The sequence below is a fragment of the Buceros rhinoceros genome, unplaced genomic scaffold, assembly GCF_000710305.1.
Source record: "Buceros rhinoceros silvestris isolate BGI_N320 unplaced genomic scaffold, ASM71030v1 scaffold1214, whole genome shotgun sequence".
Classification (NCBI taxonomy): domain Eukaryota; kingdom Metazoa; phylum Chordata; class Aves; order Bucerotiformes; family Bucerotidae; genus Buceros; species Buceros rhinoceros.
In genome coordinates, this window is record NW_010408565.1 from 10437 (window position 1) to 34304 (window position 23868).

General features: G+C 43.2%; 1 protein-coding gene across 1 annotated transcript in view; it reads left to right on the top strand.

The window, feature by feature from the left end:
- Window positions 1-23868, top strand: part of LOC104492342 (dystrobrevin alpha-like) — a gene marked incomplete at its 5' end in the record, with an annotated part of 41440 nt that overhangs the window by 6044 nt on the left and 11528 nt on the right. The window contains 8 exons of the mRNA XM_010134888.1: window positions 474-551; window positions 1125-1217; window positions 8062-8149; window positions 10696-10793; window positions 12157-12270; window positions 15442-15538; window positions 16830-16847; window positions 20915-21074. Of these exons, the coding sequence (XP_010133190.1) occupies window positions 474-551; window positions 1125-1217; window positions 8062-8149; window positions 10696-10793; window positions 12157-12270; window positions 15442-15538; window positions 16830-16847; window positions 20915-21074 (746 nt within the window). The remainder of the gene's footprint in view (window positions 1-473; window positions 552-1124; window positions 1218-8061; window positions 8150-10695; window positions 10794-12156; window positions 12271-15441; window positions 15539-16829; window positions 16848-20914; window positions 21075-23868) is intronic.

Sequence of the window (23868 nt, forward strand, 5' to 3'; positions counted from 1 at the left end):
GAGTGGGTTTGATGAACTATATATTTTTCTTAAATCAACAGCAGAACAGTACTTCTGAAAATTAAACTGGTGTATCTCATCACTGGATCTAAATACGCACATCTCTGTAGATTGAGGAACTATCTTACGGGAAATGTGGAGAAAAGCAATTTAGCTGATATGGTGAAGCTTTCTCAGCTTGAAAGCTGCTGCGTTTAAGGTGATGTTTATCTCGGACTCCACCTGGACGCAACACAAGCCGTCAGCTCTCCATTTGTGAGGGCAGCACATTTGCTCTACCTTTTCCATAGTGAAGGCTTTACAACTCACTTTTGAAAAGCATTTCCTTAAGTTTTCTAAAATTTGTTTAAAGCTTTTATCGTTACTTTTATTCAGCCCAGGGCGCTTGAATGAGTTTCTCCAAACTCTGCTCCATAATGAATTTCAGACATCACTGTTTACCCTCTTATTAGTTTTCCTGTCTTATTAACTAGCTCTCCCTCCAAGAATACTGAAGTAGAGCAGAGCAAACTGCTGGCTAGGGCTGCTCCAGCTTTCTTGAAAGGCAAAGGGTAAGTTAAAGAGAGAGTATGTTTGTAGCTTGCACTAACACAGCTAAACCAAAACCTTGTCCTCAACTCCTCCCGCTTTTAATGTATTCTATACACATCTTTCCTGAGAAAATTGTGTTAACCTATTAACCCAGTGAGCTAAGTAGGGCATGTTTAAATATTTTTATATATACCTGGAGGGGTGAGGTCTTGTTTGGAGCAAATCCAACTTGTGATTTCATGTGTGTAACGTATGTATATTTAATGTATATATGCGATATGTGGTATATTAAAGCAAATAGTGCCAAATAAATGGTGCTCTACAGCTCCAGTCCCTGACCCTATCTGGCATCTCACTGATTTGGGAGTCTAGCTCAGTAACTGAGTGGGATTCTATCATCCTTACCCATTAAATAATTAACAGATACAATAATAACAAAATAATTTCTGCACTTGTTATTTTAATTTTTTTCCTAAGAACACATAAGTATTAGCTCCTGAATTCCCATTTCTCAATCTTACCTGCTCCTGCTTTCTCTGTTTATTTCCCTTTGTCTGTCCGGACCGTACCCTTTCTCCCTGACCTCGTTTCAGGTTACAGTACAGCCTTGATGTTGCAGACAGGCTGGCCGATGAACATGTACTCATCGGGTTGTATGTCAACATGCTGCAGAGCAACCCCGCACGGTTAGTGCAGGTTTGGCACCTTTGGGGAACCCAGGAAAGGGACGTTGGTCGGCCACGTGCTCTCACTGTTTCCTTCTGGCCACAGGCTGGAGCAGCTCTTTGAGCACTAACCTAAAGGGAATGCGTATGAACACGGGGTATGTCCTACCACAGCTGGTGGCTTGTGGCAGTTGCTGTTATTCTCTCTAGTGACATTAAGTAGCAAGGTATTGTAAATAAGTCCTTAGTTATTTACTTGGTTATTGACTTAGTTATAGCCTTGGCTGTACAAGGTTATTTGGGATACTGGTCAGTGCAGGACTTGGTGGTGGTACAGGAATCTTCTTACAAAGGTGACTAATGAGTCCGTGTTTTCAAGGTGATAGATAATTTGTAGCTTTGCCTTAATTTGAAAGTAAGAAATTGTAATAGTATTTAAATAATTATAATAGTAGTAATAGGAATTTGCTTCTTAACCTGGTGAAGGAAGGAGTTCATTTCAGTTTTTGTGTATCTCAGGAATTGTTTCTAAATCTGCCTGATTTCTGCATTGTTTGAATCTTGTATATAAATTTGTCCTTGTCTCATTCAGGCTCGAGTACAACCAGTTTTTGAATGGGTGTCTTGGACACAGTTCGGTGTTTCTGCCGAAGGGAATATGGAGCTCTGTCTGTGAAACCCACCTGCTGTCCTAGCACTTGCGGGTGGTGACACTGCAGCAGGCCACCCCTGGGAGAGGAAATGCTGGCTCGCCTCTCCGAGTGCGATAAAACTCTAGACCTGGCAACCCTGTTCCGTCAAGGTGGTGAGCGGTGTAGTATATGGCCCTAGAAAATGTGGCGCTGCACAGAAAACTGTACGGTGTTTCTAACAACACTGTGCTCATGAGGCTTCTTTGCTCATAACGAACCCTTTGGTTTCTGTACTCCTTTTGCAGAATATTCCCCCAGTTAGGAGAAACTCTCCTTTTACTCTTAGATACAGAAGGCAACAAGCAGTTTCATTTGGGAGGGCGAATGTAATGGTTCTCAGCAATCTTGCAAAAGTCACTTCTGTGTGTAGCTCCAGTAGAAAATGGGAGTAATTTGCCATGCCCAGTGGGGGGGGAAAAAAAAAAGCTTTCATTGTTCTGGATCTGCCTCTCTACATTGTAGACCACTGGAATGAGCCAGGGAGGAAGAAGAGGGTAAACTAGGTTTTGGTGAGGAAAATGAAAACCATTTCTTCAAAACAGAAACATTTTTTCATTCCTGGAGAAGCACTTCCAGAAGGCAGATTTATTGAGTAATATTTACACTGTGGCTTTGAGAACAAGCTGTTGGGGGTATGTGTGTAGATCAGTCATTGCGTTCAATCAGTTCAGTGATGGGAGGTCGATCAGTGAATGAGGACAGGAGTACGCTAGCACTCCAGTTTGACAGGGAGAAGGGTATGTGGCCCTCTCTACCACGAGTGACTGACTCAATAAAGTTGTTCAAGAGGCAAGCAGAGAATGGGCATAGTTTAGAGTAATTTTTGGTGCTAGGCTGGTTTGCCAGGTGTGACATTTTGGATGCCATGTTTGTGATTCATTTAACTTCAGTGAGGGCCATTATATCCCCCTATGAGAGCCTGGCCTCATCTTTCTCATCTTTATCCTCTATATTTTATCCATTATATTCCAACCTGTTCGTTCAAGATTTTTGAGTCAACCTCACCAAGTCATAGTACATTTGTATCCAAATACGCACATACAGATTACGTGTCATAACATCCTTCAGATGTAATGTTTCTGAAGGATGGAGGGTGACTGCTAACGGGCTTAACTGTTTAAATAACTGATGCAGAGTGTAGTACATACATCTCATTACTGATGTTAAATCACTGTGGTCACAGCATCCTCCTTGAGAAACAGTCTCAGTTATTTATATTAGATACCAGGTAGATTTTGACAGACGTGACCGAGCAGTCTTTGCCATGCATCCAACCATGCTGCATTGCCATTTCCTGCTTTGTTGCCGTGAGGCTGCTGGTAGAGAAACAGAATGGTTGTGTTCTGGGAAAGAACAAACTGTTGCCACCCTGAAGCTCCTGTGCAAAGGCAGTTTCCAGGAGAGGCTGGTGAGACCTCTGCAGTAGGCTCAGCTGCTGCATCTCCTGTGGCCTGGAGTGGCATCTTCAGGGAAAGGTGAACTTCTGCCCATGCCCCAAAGTGGCTGGATGCAGTTTGCTCAAAATCTGCACAGCTCTGTTAGGATGGTGCTGAGTTCAAGTTATTTCATCCTGCAGCTTTAGATTTGGTAACCTGAGTAAAGCACAACCTTAGGTAACCATAATCAGGTAGCTTCTGATTTAGGGGAGGCTGCAGCTGACCAGCTCAGCTCTTGTAACCGCCTGCAAAAGAAAGACATGGACCTGTTGGAGCGGGTCCAGAGGGGAGGCCACAGGAGTTATCAGAGGGCTGGCGCACCTCTGCTGTGAGGACAGGCTGGGAGAGTTGGGATGGTTCAGCCTGGAGAAGAGAAGGCTCCAGGGAGACCTTACTGTGGCCTTTCAGTACTTAAAGGGGACCTGTAAGAAAGATGGGCAAATTTTTTTATCAGGGCCTGTTGTGACAGGTCGAGGGGTGATGGTTTTAAACTAAAAGACAGTAGATTTAAGGTTAGATATAAGGAAGAAATATTTTATGATGAGGGTGGTGAAACACTGGCACAGGCTGCCCAGAGAGGTGGTAGATGCCCCATCCCTGGAAACATTCTAGGTGAGGTTGGACAGGGCTCTGAGCAACCTGCTCTAGTTAAGAGTCCCTGCTCACTGCAGGAGGCTTGGACTAAATAAGTTTTAAAGATCCCTTCCAACCGAAAGCATTCTACAGTTCTAGGATTCTGTGAAAATACCACAAGTACCTACCTGTATGTGCTGTCACATATTTTCAAGTCCTACTGGCAGTCAGAGGTGAAAAGAGGAATGATTGTAGCTGGACCTTCATCTGCAAGAAAAACCTACAGAAATACTTTGTGAGCACAATACATAAGATTATCTTTAGAGCTATGTAGTAGCATTTCAAAACAAAACAAGGGTGGGAGGTTTTTAGGTATTGAGGCAGGCTAATTTATAGTAGCTAACGATCAGCCAGTATAGCCCAGTGTACCTTTTTCCTGTTTTAAGTATTTAGCTAGTATTTATATTGGGGGGAGTGTAACTTTACCTAGTTTTGAATATTAATTCCACGTACTTCAGTCTCTTTCTTCTCAGATGCAGAAGAAACTAAAATATAAGTAGAAGGTTATTTTTGTTCCATATAAAATTATATTCTGATTTCTGTGTTAGTACTGTGGTGAGTCATATTTCTGTACTGTCGAAGTGCCATGCTATCCTGTGGTGTTTTTAAAAATGTTTTTTAAGGGGATGGGCATGGCAACTAACTCTAGTTAGGAAGGCTGGTCTAATCTTCGCTTGAAAGAGTAAGAACATTCAGAGACCCCCTGATTACAGAGGAACTGTATAGACACCTGGCTCCCTTGAACAGTTAGTTCATCCCTGAGTGTTACTAATATCTGGATGGTAAAATCTTGGTGATTCTAAAGTAAATGGCAAGTTATCAGTAGCAGAGGGCTCACATGATGTGTCTGTTTAAAGCGCCTTAAAACCAGGATAATTTTGAAAGTGTCGCAGATAAACAGTCCTCAGAATACAAGTGGTGGGTTGCTGTTAGGACATTGTTCTTGTAGCTCTGAGACTTAGAAACCTGCCCTCTAATTTGTCCGTGTTTTCTGCAGTAGATTATTTATTAAGTGAAGGTTTGTAGAATGAGAGCCTGTCATGAAGACCTCCCTGATATCTCTATTGCAAAAGTTTCACAAGGGACTGACATTTCTGGGACTTCTCTAACCAGTGATAACATCATTTTAAGACCATCAGGGGATACCCCTATCACCTAGTGCAAGGTGCCTACTGCAGAACAGGCTGATATGACACGTCTAAAGCCTGAGAAATAACAAAGGTCTTCCAGTGTCACTCCTTTGTTCACAGGCTATCATATTTTTTGTCCTTCGCCTGCAGTTTTGAGATCCTTTTTTTATGGATCTCCCTTAGACCATAGAATATTTCGCAGATCAACCAAAGCCTAATAAGGAAGTCCTACTGTACAGGTGATAATGTTGGATATTCACTCTGCATCCAGATGATGATAGTTCCGCCAGACCAGTTATTGAGAATAATTACAAAGTCTCTAAAGAAAAGGTCACTAATGGAGAAGCAGTGTTAAGAGTGGTGTTTATCTTTTTTTTTTTTTTTGAGAAGAAGGAGCAGGAGCAGGACATGTGTATGCAAAATGTTCATACGCGGTAAAAGCCCTTTCAAAGGGGTGCCTAAATCATTCTCTTGAGTCCCAAATTCTGCACACATTCATAAAATTTTAAGGCTTGTGTGTATTTCGCTGTATCATTGTCCATGAAGCTGCTGAAGTAAACCAGATGTGAATTATGGCAAGTCAGAACTCTGAGATGTTGAAGTCTTGGCAGTCGAGGCTAATGCTTCTGTGCTACCTCTCTGCTTAATGATCACATAGAATAGGTACATGCCAGAACTGAATTTATCTCAGACACTGAATTTAATTTACAAAGCTTTGGGGACAGTGATTTGTGGTATTCATAAACCAAATTTGATGTGCTGCTACATCTATTTTACGACATCCACCTACCCATAAATGTATATCAAAGACATTAAGTAGAAAAGTAAGAATCAGAAAGCTACAGTGGCTTGATTCACTCAGTGAAATCTTTGTCTTGGGTTAATTCACATCTCAGAACTATGTTCCAGATTGTTATGGAACCATAATCCATTATTTTTCCGGGATAGATAATATGGTTGCACACTGCTGTAAAAAGGAAAGTTGGTGCTGAATGCTTGCTGTTTTCACAGCCATCTGTTAGGATGTGATGTGTTAGTCATTATGGAAAAATCAAAAATGGGTTATACTGTCATGAAAGTAACCCTTTTACCAGGCTTGCATAATTTTATTTGTCTACAAGTGTTGCTTGCCCCTGTCTTTCTCTGGGTGACATATCAGGACAGTAAGCATTAGTATGTAAGAAGCAGAGCTGTATAAATTTAGAAAAATACTGGGGGTATTCTCAGAAAGTAAATCAGTTATCCCACAAGAATCCGAGTAAGTGTAGAATTAAACTATGTATGTAATAAAAATAAACATAACTGAAACCAAGAAGTCAGTGTTCATCTACCACCAGAAGTCTTATGAGCAGTCTGCAGCACAGGCTTAGCTTACACAGAACCCCTCCTGGGTCTCGCTTTTCATAGATTTACGGTTTTTCTAAACTTCATGTTTGTGGTCTCTCAGGTTATTGTTAGAATAAGAAAAACATGATGTTTGTCTCTTCCCTCACCTCAGCAAGTCATAACAAATCCACATGACTCCCAGCCTTAGTTTAATGTTCAGTGAATATCGACTGCTGCTCATCTTTCAAGCATAACTTCTAAATCCCAGTGGACTTAATCAAGCCAACCAAATGCTGCACGTTGCAGATCCCTGAGGTATCTGAGGATGTGAACTCATGGAGAAATTTTGGAGAAGTGTTTCCACTTCCTTTTCCTTTTCAAGATGCCGATTCTTCAGTAACAGAAGTGCCATTTTTGCCTGTAAGGCTTTTCAAGTTCAAGATACAATTTCTGGCAAAAATCAGCATAAGTTGCCTATTCCCAAAATAACCCTTGTTTTGCGCGCTCGTTTGAAACATGAAGCTCATTTGCCAGCAACCAGTTGCATGCCCTGAGGAGCCCCTGGGTAGGGAGGCACGTGCCTGTGTCTCTTCAGCCAAAACACCAGCCAGTTGCCAAGGGTTAAGAAAAGAGGTCAGAATTACCTCTGTCTGGGATGGTCTGCAGGCTGTCTTGTATTCCACACAGCACAGCATGCTTCTCACCTCTTCTTAGGGTGTTCAATTTTTTTTCTCTTGTATATACCAAAAGTAATGCAATATAAGATTCTAAATCCCAGGGTTATCCAGGGTCAACTAAGTCCTCTTCAGATTTCATTTTTTGTCAGTTTATTAGTTTTGATGGTTCTCAGCAAACTTCTAAATATTTAGAAATAGCAAATGTTCTCCCTATATTACCTTTTTCCTGCTCATCTAAGTAATAGCCTCCATTTAAAACAAAGACAACTAGCAAGGGATTAACCTGAGAGAAATCTTTGACTTTGATATCCTCAGGGGGAATAAAAAAAGTAGTAAGATGCGATATTTTAAAGGAATTCAGCATGTTTGCTGTTTAGTTCTTACACTTTCTGATCGCTATTACATTATCCTCTGAAATCTTACTCCCAAATATCAAGAAACCAAGAATAAAAGAGAAAGTCTGATTATAGATTCCTAGATCAGTGGATCCAAACTGTGTTCTGTGAGCCCTTGGTAAGTGCCCAGCAAAAGTGACCCAAATCTGTTTTCTGTTGCAAATCTGACAAAGCTTCTAAAGTTTCTCTCAATACGCGCTGAGGTTCCCACTGTCCAAACAGTAATCACTCTTCTAGGTGATACAACAAAGCTGACTGATGGTCCTAACCACCTCCCACCCCTCTTTGGACAGGGCAGGCTGCAAGTTGCATCTTGGCGTGACCTGGCATGGTCAGGGGTTGCAAACCGCTGCCGTTTCCCCCTAAGGGAAGGTTTTGCCTGGCCGCTAGAGCTGATCCTTCCAGGGAAATTACCCTTCTCCTCTTCGCTCAGTTGATATCTGCCATTGTTAATTTGGCGACATTGTGCTTCTCAATTCTGTCGTGAGGGCGTGTGAGTGGACAGCGTGACAGAGCAGTAGTCATTTTTACCGTGTACTAACGTGTCTCCCCTCCTTCCCCTCCAACCCCAAGCAGCGTGCTCGACAGCACAAGTCGCCTGGATGAAGAACATAAGCTGATCGCCAGGTATGCAGCAAGGCTGGCAGCAGAAACTTCTTCATCAGTAAGTGTTTTAATTAAAGGAAGGTACTTTCCTTCTGTCGTGTTTCAGGGGCTTGGCAAGATCAGGCAAATTACACCTGACAGTCTTAATGATTAATGGATTCTTTTTTCCTATCCTTTTCGTCAGACGCTGTTATGCTTTAGTAATAGCACTTTCATGCAGTCCATTTAAACCAAAGAATCCGCAGACTAATGCATATAATTTATATACTAATGCAATGGTATTTAAACAATTTCAGCAAAGGGAATCTGACATCTGAACTCAGGAAGGACTGGAAAATATTGTCTGGACTAGCTTTGGTTAAAGGTTAGTGATTTACTGCAGTGGGAAAATGGGTTGGTGAATTCATTTTACCCTTCAGTTCAAATATCACAGCCACCAGGGCCCTAAGTGCTGAGGATTTTAAAGAATGATCTTCAGCAGGTTGACTGTAATGACCCGCTGCATTAGCCCTGCCTCCCATTTTCATTTCAGAGCAATGATTATTCTGCTATGTGTATCCCAAGATAGAAGGTGATGACAGACTAAAACCTTACTAGCTGTATTCAGGAAGAAGAGTGAAACAGGAATCTAATCAAAGTGTATAAAACCTTAAATGGCACAAATAATGTCAGCCCTAGTTACTTTTTTTCCATCTCAGCACATTTGATAGAACAAGGGACCATAAATGATGGTTAAGTGAAAAGCAGCCAGTCCGGAGTGTCCGGAAGCATATTCTCACACTGAGATTTACACTATGGGGTCAGTTGAAAGGGCAAAATCAGACATGGCTCTTCCTGTAAGAAACATTGAGTCATGTTCATCCCAAGGGAAGGCAGTGAAGGTGTGTCTGCTGCCCCGTGCAGCCATCTGCCATGGAAGATTTCATGCTACTGGCAGCTGCAGGGGAATATAGGGGTGCTCCTGGTCTGCCAGGCTGGCCAAAACCGGTCCCTTCCAGAGGTGTGACACAGTGTTTCAGGTTTAAGGAAACCTGGAGGTGATGGTCCTTTTTCTGAAGGATGTTAATTCCTTATGGGAACAAGTTTAAGTCAATTAATAATGTCTCTGGGTAGAAACTGGTAGAAATCAGTTGTGTCTGTGATACGGGGGAAAACGTAGGAAAACAGTATTTAAGTAGCTTCTAAATAGAGCTGGTTCTAAGGAAAACACTGAATTTCTGATTGCCAGCTGTCTGAGCTCTTTGAACAAAAAAGAAGGAAAGGTTTCAGTATACAGAAATCTTTCCAAACTCAAGAGTGGCACCACATTGTGCAACCTGCTCTAGGTGAACCTGCTTTGGCAGGGGTGTTGGACTAAAGGATCTCCAGAGGTCCCTTCCAACCCCCACCACTCTGTGATTCTGTGATTAGGAGTGATTAGGTGGACATTTTTAAACCTCTGCTGATGGACATTCTGTTTTTTAAGGAACAAAATGCATTAATGACACTGGGCTTTCAGGCTAAAGATCCTGGTTCCCCCTGGTTCAGTCATGACATCCACCAGCACGTATCGGTTCTTTGTGTGCTGCTCTGCTTCCCTGCGGCAGGAGCGTAAATGGGAAAACGTACCCAGAGCAGAAGATGGTTACAGGCGTAATGTACTGTCCTTTCCCCGCAGCCAGCTCTAACAAAGGTTAGCACTGAGATGGATCTTCATCCTTTTTGAGGGTCCACCTCCTGGAGGAGGAGGTGCCTGGCATCACGTACAGTTGGCCTCCAGACTTGAGAAACACTCCGATCAGAGCAGTAACCCAGCAGAATATTTTCTAATGTCTGATTCTTTCAGGTTGGGGTTAAAAATAAACGGATATCTTTGACAGCTGTTAAACTTTAAATGTCTTGCTCTGCATTGCCACTGATACAATGCTGAAATACAGGGCTGTGAAGAAGGAAAACAATATCTGGTTATTGCTGATGAACATGAAAAAAGAGCATAGGCCAATAAAGCTGTAATGAGCGCTGCCTAAGTAAGAAATAGTTTAATTCCAACTTCATTTTATTGGAGAAAAGAGTCTCTGTTGTACCTGAAGGACTGGGGAAAGAGGTTTGCTGAAATACCACCAGAGTGTGTAGGAAAACATGGCCAAATGCATCACAGAGCCAGACTGAAAAGGGAGTACAGCTTCAAACTGAGAATAAAACTGTACTTCAAAGTGAACGAAGCGTCACTGCACTGGAAACATATCCCCCTCTTTGGGAGAGGGACACGGGGGTTTGCTTCAGTGTATTTCTCCTGTCTGTAGTATCAAAATTAAGAGCGATACTACAGCAGCTCCCTGCAGTAGTGCCATGGCCTTTTACGATCTGTTCAGAGGAAGCTCCTTGAAGAAGCAGTGCATGACAGGAAGGTAAACACCGAGTCTTATTTACGCTAGCACTTACCCTGCTTTGACTAGCGATGGAGCCGTACTGGTATGAGCGCAACATGGATGCTCTTTTTTTTAGCGTACGCGAGCCTGGTACTGCATTTTCTGTAAGCAGATTTCACAGAGCAGACCTGCATTGAACTCCTGCGTGCGTGCTGGCTATTCCTCCTTCAGTGCAGCCTTCTCTTTTGTCCAACAGCAGCAGGGTCAGCAGAGAGGGGCATCAGATATCTCCTTCACCATTGATGCAAACAAGCAACAAAGGCAGCTGATTGCAGAGCTCGAAAATAAAAACCGGTAAGCGTCCACAAAGCACCTGGTTTTGTTCAGTCCCATACATTGTGTATGCTTCTTTGTTTCTTAACATTTTTTACCACCTAATTCTGTGCAATGTGCTTATACGCCTGCCCCTACAAAAAGCACAGGGCAAAAGAGGTCCACAGAATCTGACAAAGGCTCTGAAATCCACAGCCACCCTGTGTTTTAATGAGCGTGCTGTTCAATGACATGATCTAATCATCGATACTTTACTGTTTGCAGCTGCTGTTTGTTAAGAGTTGGGGGGAAAAAAAAGCCTGCCCTGTTTCAAAAGCAGATTAACTTTGAGTTGGATCCTGTGTCGCACTATAACATGAAATGGTAAAAGGATCAGTCACACTGGCACCGTTATTCTCCCCTGCTTTTATTTGTGAAAAAGATGATTAAAGCTCTACAGAACACAGTCTGCCTGGGAGAGGTTTGCAGAAAGGTTAGTAGCAAGTTAGGCTGCTGATCAAATGAGACACTAGGTATGGATGAGACCAGGGCTGAGAGAGACTCTCCAGGAGAAACAGGCCAGCTGGCCCCAAAAAGGAATGATGGCCGTTTGCTAGCAGCAGAGGATCTGGCCCTGGGTATCAGGCTGCCTGATGCCTTGAAATGTATGGCAGCAGAGCTCTGTTTTTACTGCCGGGCTGTAAAAGAAAGACCAGCCCAGAGCAGATGGTTTCCTATTCCAAACTCTGCACTGCCTTCTGTCACCGTGTAATGAGCCACCAGCTCCAGTCTCGATTTGTCTTTCATAGTTCGAGGCTGCCTCCTGACCGTCTGCTGTCCAGCACGTTGTGAAGAAGTGGCAAAATTCACAAAGGTTTCAACCTTCTGCTGCGTAGCTTTGTATTAGCCTTTTGACAGCGCTCCAGGGCTGGCAAGCCAGTCGTAACAAGTCCTGCTAAAGTGCTTGTCCAGGAATTGTTGACCACTCATACGCATCTGCTCACACTAAAAGTGTATTTTCAACTGCTAAATCTTTCCTCTGATACTCAAGAAGGGCCAGATAGGATAGTTTCATTTTTGTTAAGTTCGTGTGGTACTTGAAATGTTCATAGGGAAGAATTAGAAGGGAGCAATTTATTTAAGCGTAGAGCTATTTCACCTGTGATTTTGGGGGGTCTTGAAGAAATATGTCCCTTTACAGTGAAATCCTAGAAGTTTATTCAAGCAATATCCAGAGCCCTCTCCCATTGCTGAGGGCTGCTTTTGTTGGTTGGAGCCCAGTCATTATATCTACGTTGATGAAGAGCTACATACAATCCTACTTTTTCTCCTCTCGCGACGTCCAGTGAGCTGGTTTTGTGGAAAATCACTGACTTGCAGTCTTCTGCTTATTCTCCTCCCCAAGAGAAATCCTACAGGAGATCCAGAGGCTGCGGCTTGAACATGAGCAAGCGTCGCAGCCCACACCAGAGAAGGCACAACAAAATCCCACTCTCCTTGCAGAGCTCCGGCTCCTGAGGTAAGTCCACAGCGGTAAAACATCCGGCCGTGGCTGGGGCCAGCTGGACAATAAGAGAGGAAAAAGAGACAAAACTGGCTTACAGTTTTGGGGGCTTTTTGTAAGTAAAGAACACAATGTGTATTTATTCTCCATTTTGGTGCAGGCTCTAGTCCTAGAAGCAATTAAGCTTGTGCTTTAAACCGCATGCATGAGGAATCTCACGTATTACTCATCTACATTAAACTAAGCGTGTGCATTATTAGTGTTTGCAGGGTTGGGCCCTTAGGTCATTGGAAATAGGTCCCCGCTGCCCAAATGCCGTTAATTATATGGGGGGAAATGTCGTTCTGTCAGAACTAATGCTCCTACAAAGGCAGCTCGTTTATGCTAAAGTAAGTACAGAGCTATGTGAAAATACAGCCAAAATTAAATGTTGATTTTTTTAAATTTCCCCCGTGTGTTGAACTCTAAGGGCTGCAGAATGATCCTTCTCATCATGTGGGAAGTGAGGAGTAATGTCATCTGCTTTAGAGGATCATTTCTCCAATTATCCCACCTAAAACAAGCTAAAAACATTGATATGGATGTGTCCGCGTGCTAATCGAGATCATCCACATGGCTTTACTAATTGCCACGTATATCACATTGAGAAGTGCGATTGTCGTTGGCCCAGGTCTGTAGGCTCCCTGCAAGTCCTGAAGTTCGTGTTGTGAGAGCCAGGCAAAGGATGCAGTAAGAACTGTTCAAACTCCTTCTTGTGAATAGAGCATAAACACTTCCTTTCTAGTGAAACAAAGCTAGATTAAATTTCATCCCTCTCCCCACAGAGCAGTTCTCTCATGAGAAGACGAAAGAACTTTCTTGGCCACTTAGCTGCTCCTTACACAAGTAATATTTCAGTGATCTGATTCACATCCAAAGGAAATTACTGTAGGAAATTGTGCTAATTTTTTCTTTACAAATACTGTGTAGTTTTATTATCAAGGTGTCCACACAAAAATATAATTTTCTGTTTCACAAATAATTACATTTGCTCTCCAATCTGAAGACGTATTAGCTGCTTCGTTTCTGCATGTGCTTTTGGTATGTAATTACTACTAGATATCTACAGGCAAGTGACATTCTGTGAGAGCTGAAAACTGACTCCGATGAGAATGTGTACACTTAAAATGTACCGATAATGCAGCTCCCGCACATCAAGCCTGAAGTCTTCGGCAGGTTTAGGAGATTAGCTTTCTATGTATCTGACAAAATTCATTATCCTTAAAAGCACAAAATCAAATGATTGTGCAGTGTTAGTGGTCTGGCTACTTAATTTTCCCCTCTTTTCAATTTTGTGACACGTATCAGAAGTGTAATATCCTTGTTTGAATTTCCCGACGCAGGGTGTCCCTAAGGCAGTGACGCTGGGTTCCTCCGTTATGGCATCTTTTCTGATTTAACATGCAGTGTCAGAGTCACAAAATAACCTCTCATCTGTGTGTCTGTACTGCTTTGTGTACCTTCTGAAGTGTTCACCGTATGAAAAGCGAAAGATTGGCTTTTGATTTGAGGTGGAATTTCAGCACCCCCTCAAATTCCTAGACCCTTAAGGTGTCACGAGATGGTTCTTACCACGTGTAAAGCACCAGGACTCAGAACAGCAGCATCGATTTGCATCTATTACCCCGCAGACTATTTGGGCTTGAAGCAATTAGGGCAGTGGGGCAATTTAGTTCATGTAATATTAAGAAATGCTGGAATCTCTAAATTATGTTGTGGGTGCCCGTCCCAGCAACTTCCCCGTGCTGCTGTAGTGTTGCAGACTCACTGAAAGGAGCTTCTGAACAGAGCGCTCCTTCACATCACCAGAGCTGTCCTGGAGACAGGTTGCAAAGCCCATTACTGACACGAACTTGCTCTGGAGCACCGTGGGAGACAAAAGGCAGAGGAGCGGTCTGTACACTTCGTGCTGCTTAGATCCTCTCTCCCCCTAGGATTAATCTAAAACCTGGCAGAGGTCTGTGCTAGGACCTGCCTCTTGGAATTGCATGGACGGTGTATCTCATTTTACTTGGCAGTTTCTTGAACTCAGTTGCCTTGGTACAGTTTTTAGCATTCCCAACCATTACATGCCCGAAAAGAAAAGCCAGCACAGGCAACTTGTAGCAGAAAATAGATTAATCCTCCAGAAGAAAAATACAACCTAGCAGTGTTACTGTATGATCCTATTATATAGGTGAGAGAGAGCACATATAAACAATCCTGTAGAAATCGGTGATGCTTGTATCAGTAGCTGCCCACAAAATCGGGGTTTAGTATTTCCCTAAATATAGGAAATAGTCTTGTTGGCTCTGATGCTTTCCCATTTAGGATTAAAGGGTCGCACTTCGTAGGTAGTACAAGGCTGACAACATAGTGTGGCAGCACAGTAGCGTATAAATTATACCTAATATGTATAGCTTTCAACAGTAATATTGGTAATTACATCATAGCTTCCAGGAGGCAACACTTTTGTTATGGGGGGTTTAGTGCACGTCCTGTGCAGTGGACCTGAGCAGAACCAAAGCTGTTCCCGTTTATGTGGGCGCAAACTGTCTGTCACACGCGGAGTGGCTCATTATTCACACTGTCACGGGACCACCACTGGACTCAGAGTCCAAAGAGCTGTTTTCAAGCATTTATATCTCTGTGACAGTCTTGCTTTCAGAAAAAAAAAAAAAACCAAAACAGAAACAAAAGCAGATTGCTGTGTTTGTCAGGCTGAATTTCTGAACTCCCTTAGCTTCTCTCGTATCTCGCTCTGCGCAGTGCCCCTGCTATAATTTCCTGTCCTTCAGGGCATGGCTTTAATTTCTCCTGACAGCTAGTGGGGTTATTGACTAGAGAGATCCACAGACAAAAATTGCCAGGCATTCCCACGAGGGGATGTAACACAAATTTGTTTGAATCTCATTTGCTCTTTGGAGAGGGTCTGTGTCAGTGTCTTTTTCCTAAGCACTATATTCAGCCCCATGAATGTTCTCGGTGTGAGGGAAGTCTCTGGCTTTCATGCAGCCCAGTTTTAAGCACTACGCTGAATCCATACTGGGTGTTTTCTTTGCTGTGGTCTGTAGGCATCTACCTCGTAGTCGGGCTGGGGAAACAATGAGGTTAAAAGCTGCTGATGCTGTGAGGGGTAAGCTCTGATCGGATCTCCTTGTTTCTCAGACAGCGGAAGGATGAGCTGGAACAGAGGATGTCTGCTCTCCAGGAAAGCCGGAGGGAGCTTATGGTTCAGTTAGAAGGCCTCATGAAACTGCTGAAGGTAAGGAGCTCCACCTGGTACCACCACAGAGAACAGGCAGAGTGAAGCAAGAGAGGAGAGGGAGGAGATATGACCACAGAATTCTGCAGAACCTGACTATTTCCACCCATAAAATTTGTTTCCTTCTCTTTCTATTTCCTGCCCTGGTCTTTCAATTCAGGGGTTTCAAATGATGCTTAGATGATGTTGTTCCGGTAGTATTACTGCATCATCATTGTCACCTACTGCTAAGTGGATGGAACATCAGAGATGGGCTCCAAACTATTGAAGAATTAATGCAATCCTTTAAATAATACTGCGGCATGATGCACTATAGTTCTGTTTTGCTCTTTTGTAGATGGTTAAGAAACAAACTGACACATAAAGCAACTGAGAAAAACAGCTCAGCACTGTACACTGCTGACGGGACAGAATTGCTTTTGCTAGTCGCTTTAACTTTGCCCATTCAGCTGCTAATTCTGTCAGACATGCCATTTGACAGTGACATCGTAGAGATCCTTCCCCAACAACATTTGGTCATTTTCGTAAATACAGAAGCAAGCCCTTGTTAAACTTGTGAAAGCCTCCTCAGTTAAAAATGAAGATATTGAAAAGCACGTCCATTTTTAAGACAGACTAGGGGAAGGTGGAAAATATGGGGTTTTTTGCAGGGTCCAGCCCTGTTTTACCTGATGTGTTTGAGGACATGCAGTGCCAGAAATTCACATTAGAGGAAAAGACTGCACCATCAGTCTGTTTTGTTGTTGGCCGTGACAGATAAAAAGAGTGCGCAGAAATTCAGTGCACCTAGGATCACGTATGGCTCTTAAAAAAGCAGAATTTCACTGAAATCCATTTAGCAACAGGTATTTGCATCAAGTGACGAGTTTGTCCCCTTATGTCATTTGCACCTCCTCAGTCACGGGCTGCTGCAGCCACAGCTGGAACTGGTGGCCCCTGCGCAGCAGAGCCCACCGAGTAGCCAGCAGATTTTGGGGAGCTGGAAGTAGACAGAGTACTTTTCATTCTACTTATGGAATGCTGCAGGGCAACAGCTAGCAGGCAGGTCTGCCTGCTGTCATTGCACCGCCCGGACAAAGGGAATTTGGGGTAGGAAATGGCAGCAGCTTTCTGCACGCTTTGCCATGTTCTGGTATTTCAACGTGTGCAGAGGTGGGACCATAACCTGGTCACGATCTTCAGCTATGTCAGCTGTACCCTTAACCCTGAACTCCACATTTGGCTGTGTTTTCTCTTCTTCACTTGCATCATTCACTTGCTGCTCTCATGTGCTGATCCTTTTTTTCTTTAGGAAGAAGAACTGAAGCAGGTAGTAAGTTACCTCATTGCTGGAGGCCTCACTAACTCCTAAATGTGATTGTGTTCCTGTGATTTATTTTGCATCCTTTGCTTGAAATGTGTGCATGTTCTTTTGACCAAAATTAATAGTTTGCAAGTCTTTCACACATCATTTTCAAGTATCTTGGAGCAATTTTCACAGTTAAACATCTTAGCCCTGTAGAAAGTGAGTCATGGCTGCAAGGAGTCTTGATCTTTTTCTCGCTCCTCTAAATATGAACACATAGGATATGGAAACCACCACCTAAACATTGTGAAACCAACCTAGAATAGGAATCAAAGAACACTTCTACCACAGACAGCATTTGGAAAACGTAATGACAATTTTGGAGCTTGAAGAAAACCATAACTGAGTTTAAATTAGAATGGGGCAGTGGCTTTGAAGTCCCGCTTTATCCAGAAAAGGTCAGGGTGTTGTGAGCACCCCCTTTAAAGTCAGCCCTGATGTTATACCAGTCCCGTGAGTCTTCAGGAAAATAGTGTAGTTTCTAAATGGCTTCTGCAACCTACATCAAAAATGGGCAAGTATTTATGTTACTAGTGGTAGATTTTAGAAGATCTAGTTGTTTCGGAGCTTTGTAATATTGAACTGGATCTTAGAAAGATAATTAGGCTTAAAAAGGCAGTTTTCAGGCAGCAGTCAGATTTATGAGTGTGATAAAAATGTTTCATGTTAACAAAACACAGTTTCTCTTGCTTTCAGCAGCAGCAGTGCAGTCACCTGTCTGATGCGTTCTGTCTGTGCCAGAGCACGCAGAGTTTGTAGGTAACACTCACCTTCATAAAACTAACATTTTGGCCAATCTTTGTAGAGCATCAATCTGTTCCACACAAAAAAATAAATCTTACCAAACACGACCTCCATGTGAGGGCTGTCTTTTGATTCTGCAGTATTACGAGGTCTTATATTTGCAAAAGAGAGGTTTCCAAGGTGACGAGAGCTTCCCTATCGTATAAAATGTTCACTGGACAGTGTCAGTGAAAGCATATTTTCAGGCTCTTAGGAGATACGACGTTTTCGTCGTACAGTAACGGCCTCGCTGTGTGCCAGGGGATGATGCTAAGGAATTACTCTCACAGTTTCCATTAAACGCTGCCCATTACATTACCCCATTTCACGATCTGTTGCGAGAAACAGGATTAAATTAATTTCTGGTGGAATTCAATTGGAATGAGCAGCCTGGCAATTCGTCTAATGCTTATGAACTCTCTATTTCTCTCCTGCCCTTCCTTGAGGAAGGATAATGAGTTCTTCACGTGCGTGTCATTTGATGAGGCTGTGAGACGGACTTTCCCTGTGTGTCATCCCCGTCCAGTTCCGGCAGAGGGAGCAATGGAATAAAACTCCTCTAAATTTCATTTCAAGCGTTTTATCCTAAGTGTACCTAACAGCCGATAGCGGGAAATCTTTCTCTGTTGAGCAAGAGTTAACTTAAAATCCATAGCAGGTTGATTAGGCATGGTGAATTAAATAAAATACGTGGCAAAATACATAAAATAAAAGCCATTAATTAATAAATTAATTAATAAAAGCCAGAAAACATTGACAGCTGCAGGCAAGCACAACATAAAAGCTGAAGCCATCCGTATGTCTGTGGTGGATGTGGTAGCTCCTCTGTCTCCATGCCTTACTCTTCAGCTGCTGGGGCTGCCGAGGTTTGGGAACAATTCGGTGCTCGATTTCTCTGCTGAGATTACCAAGTCACTAGTGATTATCGCAGCAGGTTTAGACCGTCGGCACTAGCCTGTGAAAACCACGGTTCTCCTGTTACCACGAAGCAGGAATCCAGTCCTAATGGCACTCCACTCCCACAAACTTGGGCTGAGGCGGATCTAGATGAGTAAAATAATGAAAGTATTCACCTCTGTGACGTCAGGCATTCCCTAATATCCTTAAGGCTGTTTCACCTTGCTGTTCATCAGTTCTGTCTGATGATGCCCAAACAGTATACAGAGAAAGAGAGGAGTTTTTTACTGGACGGGGATTGCAAGTGCTTCATCTCCCTGTGCTTCCCAAACAGTTTGCTCCCACACTGAAAGCTATGGATAAGAGAGCACTGTTTACCGTCAACACAAGATCTCGGTCGCAGCTCCAAAGCAGACACAAGGGTCAGCACTGGTGTGTAGTAGCTTTTCCATTTCTCTTGTGGGAAAATTCCAGCAAAGTAGTACTGGCAGGCATCTGTTATTTTTAGTAAATAAAATGCCTGTTCTGAAGTTCATTTCTTGGATGTGACCTGACTATAGGAAGCAAATTTTGTCCATTTTTTTTTCTCGTCTTCTCTGAAAGTTCCCACTGTTGGTGGTGTTCCCCAGAACCAAGATTAAAGGCAAAGGGGAGCTGAGGAAAAAAGGGCGAGCAAAAGAGGGAGCCAGAAATTATTTCACAAATTTGTTTCACAGAGGGTGAAACATACCCCTGTTTGGAGCATGACAGGAAATAGCTGTAGATCCCAGATCTCAGCGTAGCTCTGTGCTCTGCCTCTGGAGGACTAGAGATCTGCATTTCTGCTGAAGCGGGTACAGACGATTCCAGAAACAGGAGAGCATCTGGCCTTTATACATTCAACTTCTCTTTCATCCATCATTTAAATGTTCTAAAACCAATCATTAAAGAAATTGTAAGTATTAAATCCTCCATCCTCCCATCAGTAATGGGCTTATTCCTCATAAACCTAATTTGCCCTTGATGTCTTTCTGGTGATAATGTCTCTTAGAAAGCAGTGATAGGAGAAAAGAACAAATAGCTTTGTATTCTGATACGTTATTTATGGTCCAGGGCAGGAATTTATAAAAATCTCAAGGCAGTGCTGCACTCCTGCTGCAATGGGCTGCTGTTGTCTTCTTTAGAAGGCGTTTACCAAACCGTATCAGTACTCCAGTGGCAGCCACTGCAGGTCTCAAAATAAATTCCGTGGGAAGAGTTAAGAAATCCTCCTGAATTCTCAAAAGAAAGGCGGGGTGAGGGAAACACCAGTCCTCAGGTTACTGTTCCCTGTAAACACCTGGAGGCTTGTGTTGCAGTTCCCCTTTAACAGCACTCAAGCCACCTCCGTCCTTGGCATCTACCAAACGGGTTTTCAGTCAGGAGCCACGTGCAGTTGGGTGTGGGCTACAGCAGTGGTTTTTTCTCACATGGATACACGTTCCCAGGGGTTTGAAGCAGTGGATGAAAAGGGCACTGTGTCTCTTGGTATCATTCACCCAGCTGTGTTTGTAAAAATGACTGTTTTGTAAAGTCGGCTTGAGTTTCAGCTAAGTGATACTAACCGTGAGGTGCTAACAGCATGACATTTTATATGACTGGTGTTAAAACATTTTCACTTCCAGCAGCTGAACCCGTGCAGGAATTTATATTGCCCTATCCCCACAGTGTTTTGGGAGCGCCTGAGTGCGTCCTGTAGAGCAAACAATTTAATAGTATGTGATTTAATAGCGGCTCAAAAGAGTTCTCCAGCTCCGAATAAAAAGCAGAAAGCTCTATTATTTATTGCAAGTGTCAGACTTCATGTGACCGAGAGGTTGCCTGTACCGTGAGCTTCTTGTGCAGGGAGGCGAAGGGCAGGGCTGTGATCAGCTGTCACGGCAGCGCTCTGGGGAAAGGGGCTGTCTCAGTCCCTCGCCCAGGCTGAAAGCCACGTCGCTGACAGCATCAGGACGTGACCTTCTCACATCCTGAATGGCTTATGTTTTATCAGACGTGCGTGCAAAGTGGGGGAGTGAGAGAGGGAAGAGGGCAGAGAGGAGGTCTACACTTTGGTGTTTATTGACTTGGATTTTTTTTAATTTAGCTGCCTGACATTTTCCCATGCTTAAAGGAAGTCAGATCTTGACTCATATTTTCTTACTTACTATTTTTCTACACGAGAGCATTGCTGTCCGCTAACAACTGACTTCAGTATATTTCTTTTAGCAGAATTAACATTACCCAACTGATCTACAAACAGCACGACGTCTTTAAGCTGAGAGATGGGTGACAAGGACAGCAGGTGAGGGCTCTTGCAAAGACCTGTTTAACCCCTTGTGATTGTTTTGCAGACCCAAGGGGCGGGCTCCCCACGTTCCTCACCCAGCCACACTATCAGTCGACCAATTCCAATGCCCATCAGGTCTGCCTCTGCCTGCTCCACCCCAACCCACGCACCTCAGGACTCTCTGACCGGAGTAGGAGGAGATGTGCAGGAAGCCTTTGCCCAAAGTAAGTCTCATTAATTGCTTGTCTGACGTCCTCGGAGATTAATGAATCTTTATTTCTTGTGGTTAATGACTAAATGAACTTGAGCTTCTCGTTGCACACAAAAAAATCTGCAACAACTGTGTTTTGCGATTGAAAATCAACTTTGTCGGCCATCAGTTTGCTGTCGAAGCAAGCAGGTAAGCAGAAACTGGACAATGATGTCAGCTAATGGGTTTTGTAGTAAAGAATCGTAGAATGGTTTGGGTTGGAAGGGACCTTAAAGATCTAGTTCCAGCCCCCCTGCCATGGGCAGGGACACCTTGCACTAGACCAGGTTGCTCAAAGCCCCGTCCAGCCTGGCCGTGAACACTTCCAGGGATGGGGCATTCAGAACTTCACTGAGCAGCCCGTTCCAGTGTCTCGCCACCCCCATCATGAACTGTTTCTTGCTTGTATCTAGTGTGACTCTACCCTCTTTCACTTTGACACTGTTACCTACCCCTTGTCCTGATAGAGTCCTTCCTCATCTTTCTTATAGGCCCCCTTTAAGTACTAGAAGACCTCTGTAAGATGTGCTCAGAGCCTTCTCTTCTCTAGGCTGAACAACCCCAGCTCTCTCAGGCTGCCCTTGTAGGGGAGGTGCTCAAGCCCCCGATCCTCTTCATGGTTCTCTTCTGGACGTGCTCGAGCAGCTCCATGTCTTCCTTACACTGGGAGCCCCAGAGCTGGACACAGGACTCCAGGTGGGGTCTCAACAGAGTGGAGTAGAGGGACAAGAATCACCTCCCTCAACTTGCTGGCCACATCGCTTTTGGTGCAGCCCTGAATGCAACTGGCTTTCGACGCAACATGGTCAGACGAGTTATCAGGCCTCCGTTAAGCAGAAGAATAATTGCTACTGACCTCGGCAAGGCGTTGTCAATGTGTTTGATTCTAAATAAAGACTTGGCTAGGAATAGATGATACATACAACCATAGAATTAGTTCAGGTGGAAAGGGCTCCTAAGTTGCCATGTCCTCCTGCTCCAGGAAAGAGGGCTTCAAAGACCATTCAGGACCTTAACCAGTTGATTTCTGGATGACTCCTGGCAAGCATTTTCCACAGCTTCTGTTCCTGTGTTTGACCATGCTTACGGTGTCATTTTTTTTTTGTCGTTGTATCTGATTGGAACATCCCTTGATGCAGCTTGTGACTGTTGTCCCTTGTCCTTTTGCTTTGGGCCTCTGAGAAGGGTCCGGCTACACTAGACAGGAATCGAGTCTGGAAGCCTAGGTGAACCCATCCTTTGTGTTTCCAGAAAACTGCCATAAGCTTCACCGTGTTTCTTTCTTTCTACTCTTTCGTCAGGTAACAAGAAGTTATAAACTGTTGCGAATTTCTAAGGCTACAGATTAAATTATTATGTTCAATACTAAAGAAAGTAAATAAGCTGTGATCTAGATGAAGAGATATTCTTTCTTTTTCTAACCTGCTCCTAAAATACTTACATTTCTGCAATTGTGTTATTCAAATAATTTTTCTGTTTCTCTAAAACAAATCAAATGTAAGTGGAGCTCTGGAGATTCTCTGCTACAGTGGAAGCGTGTTTGTTCCCAGGAGCCCAGTTCAGCCCTCTCAGGCACGCTTCCCCTTGTTTTTCACAGGAATCGTGTCTGTGTACGTATTTTAAGACCAGATTGGATCTATAATGCAATCAAGAACTTTCTGCTAAAGTGCCAGTCAGTTTGTGTAGTGAACATAGGCATAACTCCTACTCCCAACAGAACAGGTTGCTGGATATCTCATTTTTTGTGGCAGAAAAAAAAGGCAAGACATATTTTTCTTTCTGCTGTAAAAAAAAAAAAGGTTGAGACAGGCAAAAATACGGACCACTACATCCTATGCAAAAAAAAAGCAAGACATATTTTTCTTTCTGCTGTAAAAAAAAAAAAAGGTTGAGACAGGCAAAAATACGGACCACTAACTCCTATGCTGTCATAGGACTTTTTTTTCAGAGCTAAGAGAAACAATGTAGTGGCCACAATAAAATATCCATAAATAATATTAGGGCTTCCTCAGGCAAGCACTCTTCAAGTATATAAATGTGTTCTGTTCAGGAAAAAAAAAGCAATATATAAAGGTAAGCAATCTCATTTTAGAACTGCTGCATTTGATAAATACCTAGTTTATGTCATTATTTACCATGTTCTGTAGATGGGAAGGTCAAACCCAAAAAACTTGAAACCAGCCATTCTGTCACATCTTGACATACGGCTTTGGGGGTGTGCTGAGCTTTTACGGCTTCATTCTGTGCTGCACCACCGGAGATCTGCCCATAGACACATAATGCAGACCATGAACCATGGTTCAAGCACGGTTTCTCTTGATTTTTTTTTTTTTGTCTCTTTCATAGTGTTTACAATAGTTCAGAGATACAAAATCGAGAAGACTTTAGAGAGGGAGCGGCTGAGTGTGTGTGTGTAAGAGATTAACTTCTTTAAATTACATTCCACTAACTATTTGCTAATGGATGTATTAAAAAAAACTTCTTTACGAATTGAGGAACTTTTAAAAATATATTGGTTTACATTCAACCAGTTTTAAAGAACCTACAGCAGTCAAATCCTGCCAGTTCCTGTGCATAATCCAGTCTGGAAGATCAGGGATTCCATGGGATCTGTTGATTATTCAGCTACAATAGGAGCCATGTTTGGGATCTGGGGGAGTTAAGCACGCATTACCCACAGCCTGCTCCTAGGGAAGGAGTATTTCATGCAGCTCACAAGAGTCTTTCGTGATTGATGGTTAAGGGAATAGTGCCAGGGTCAGCCAGGA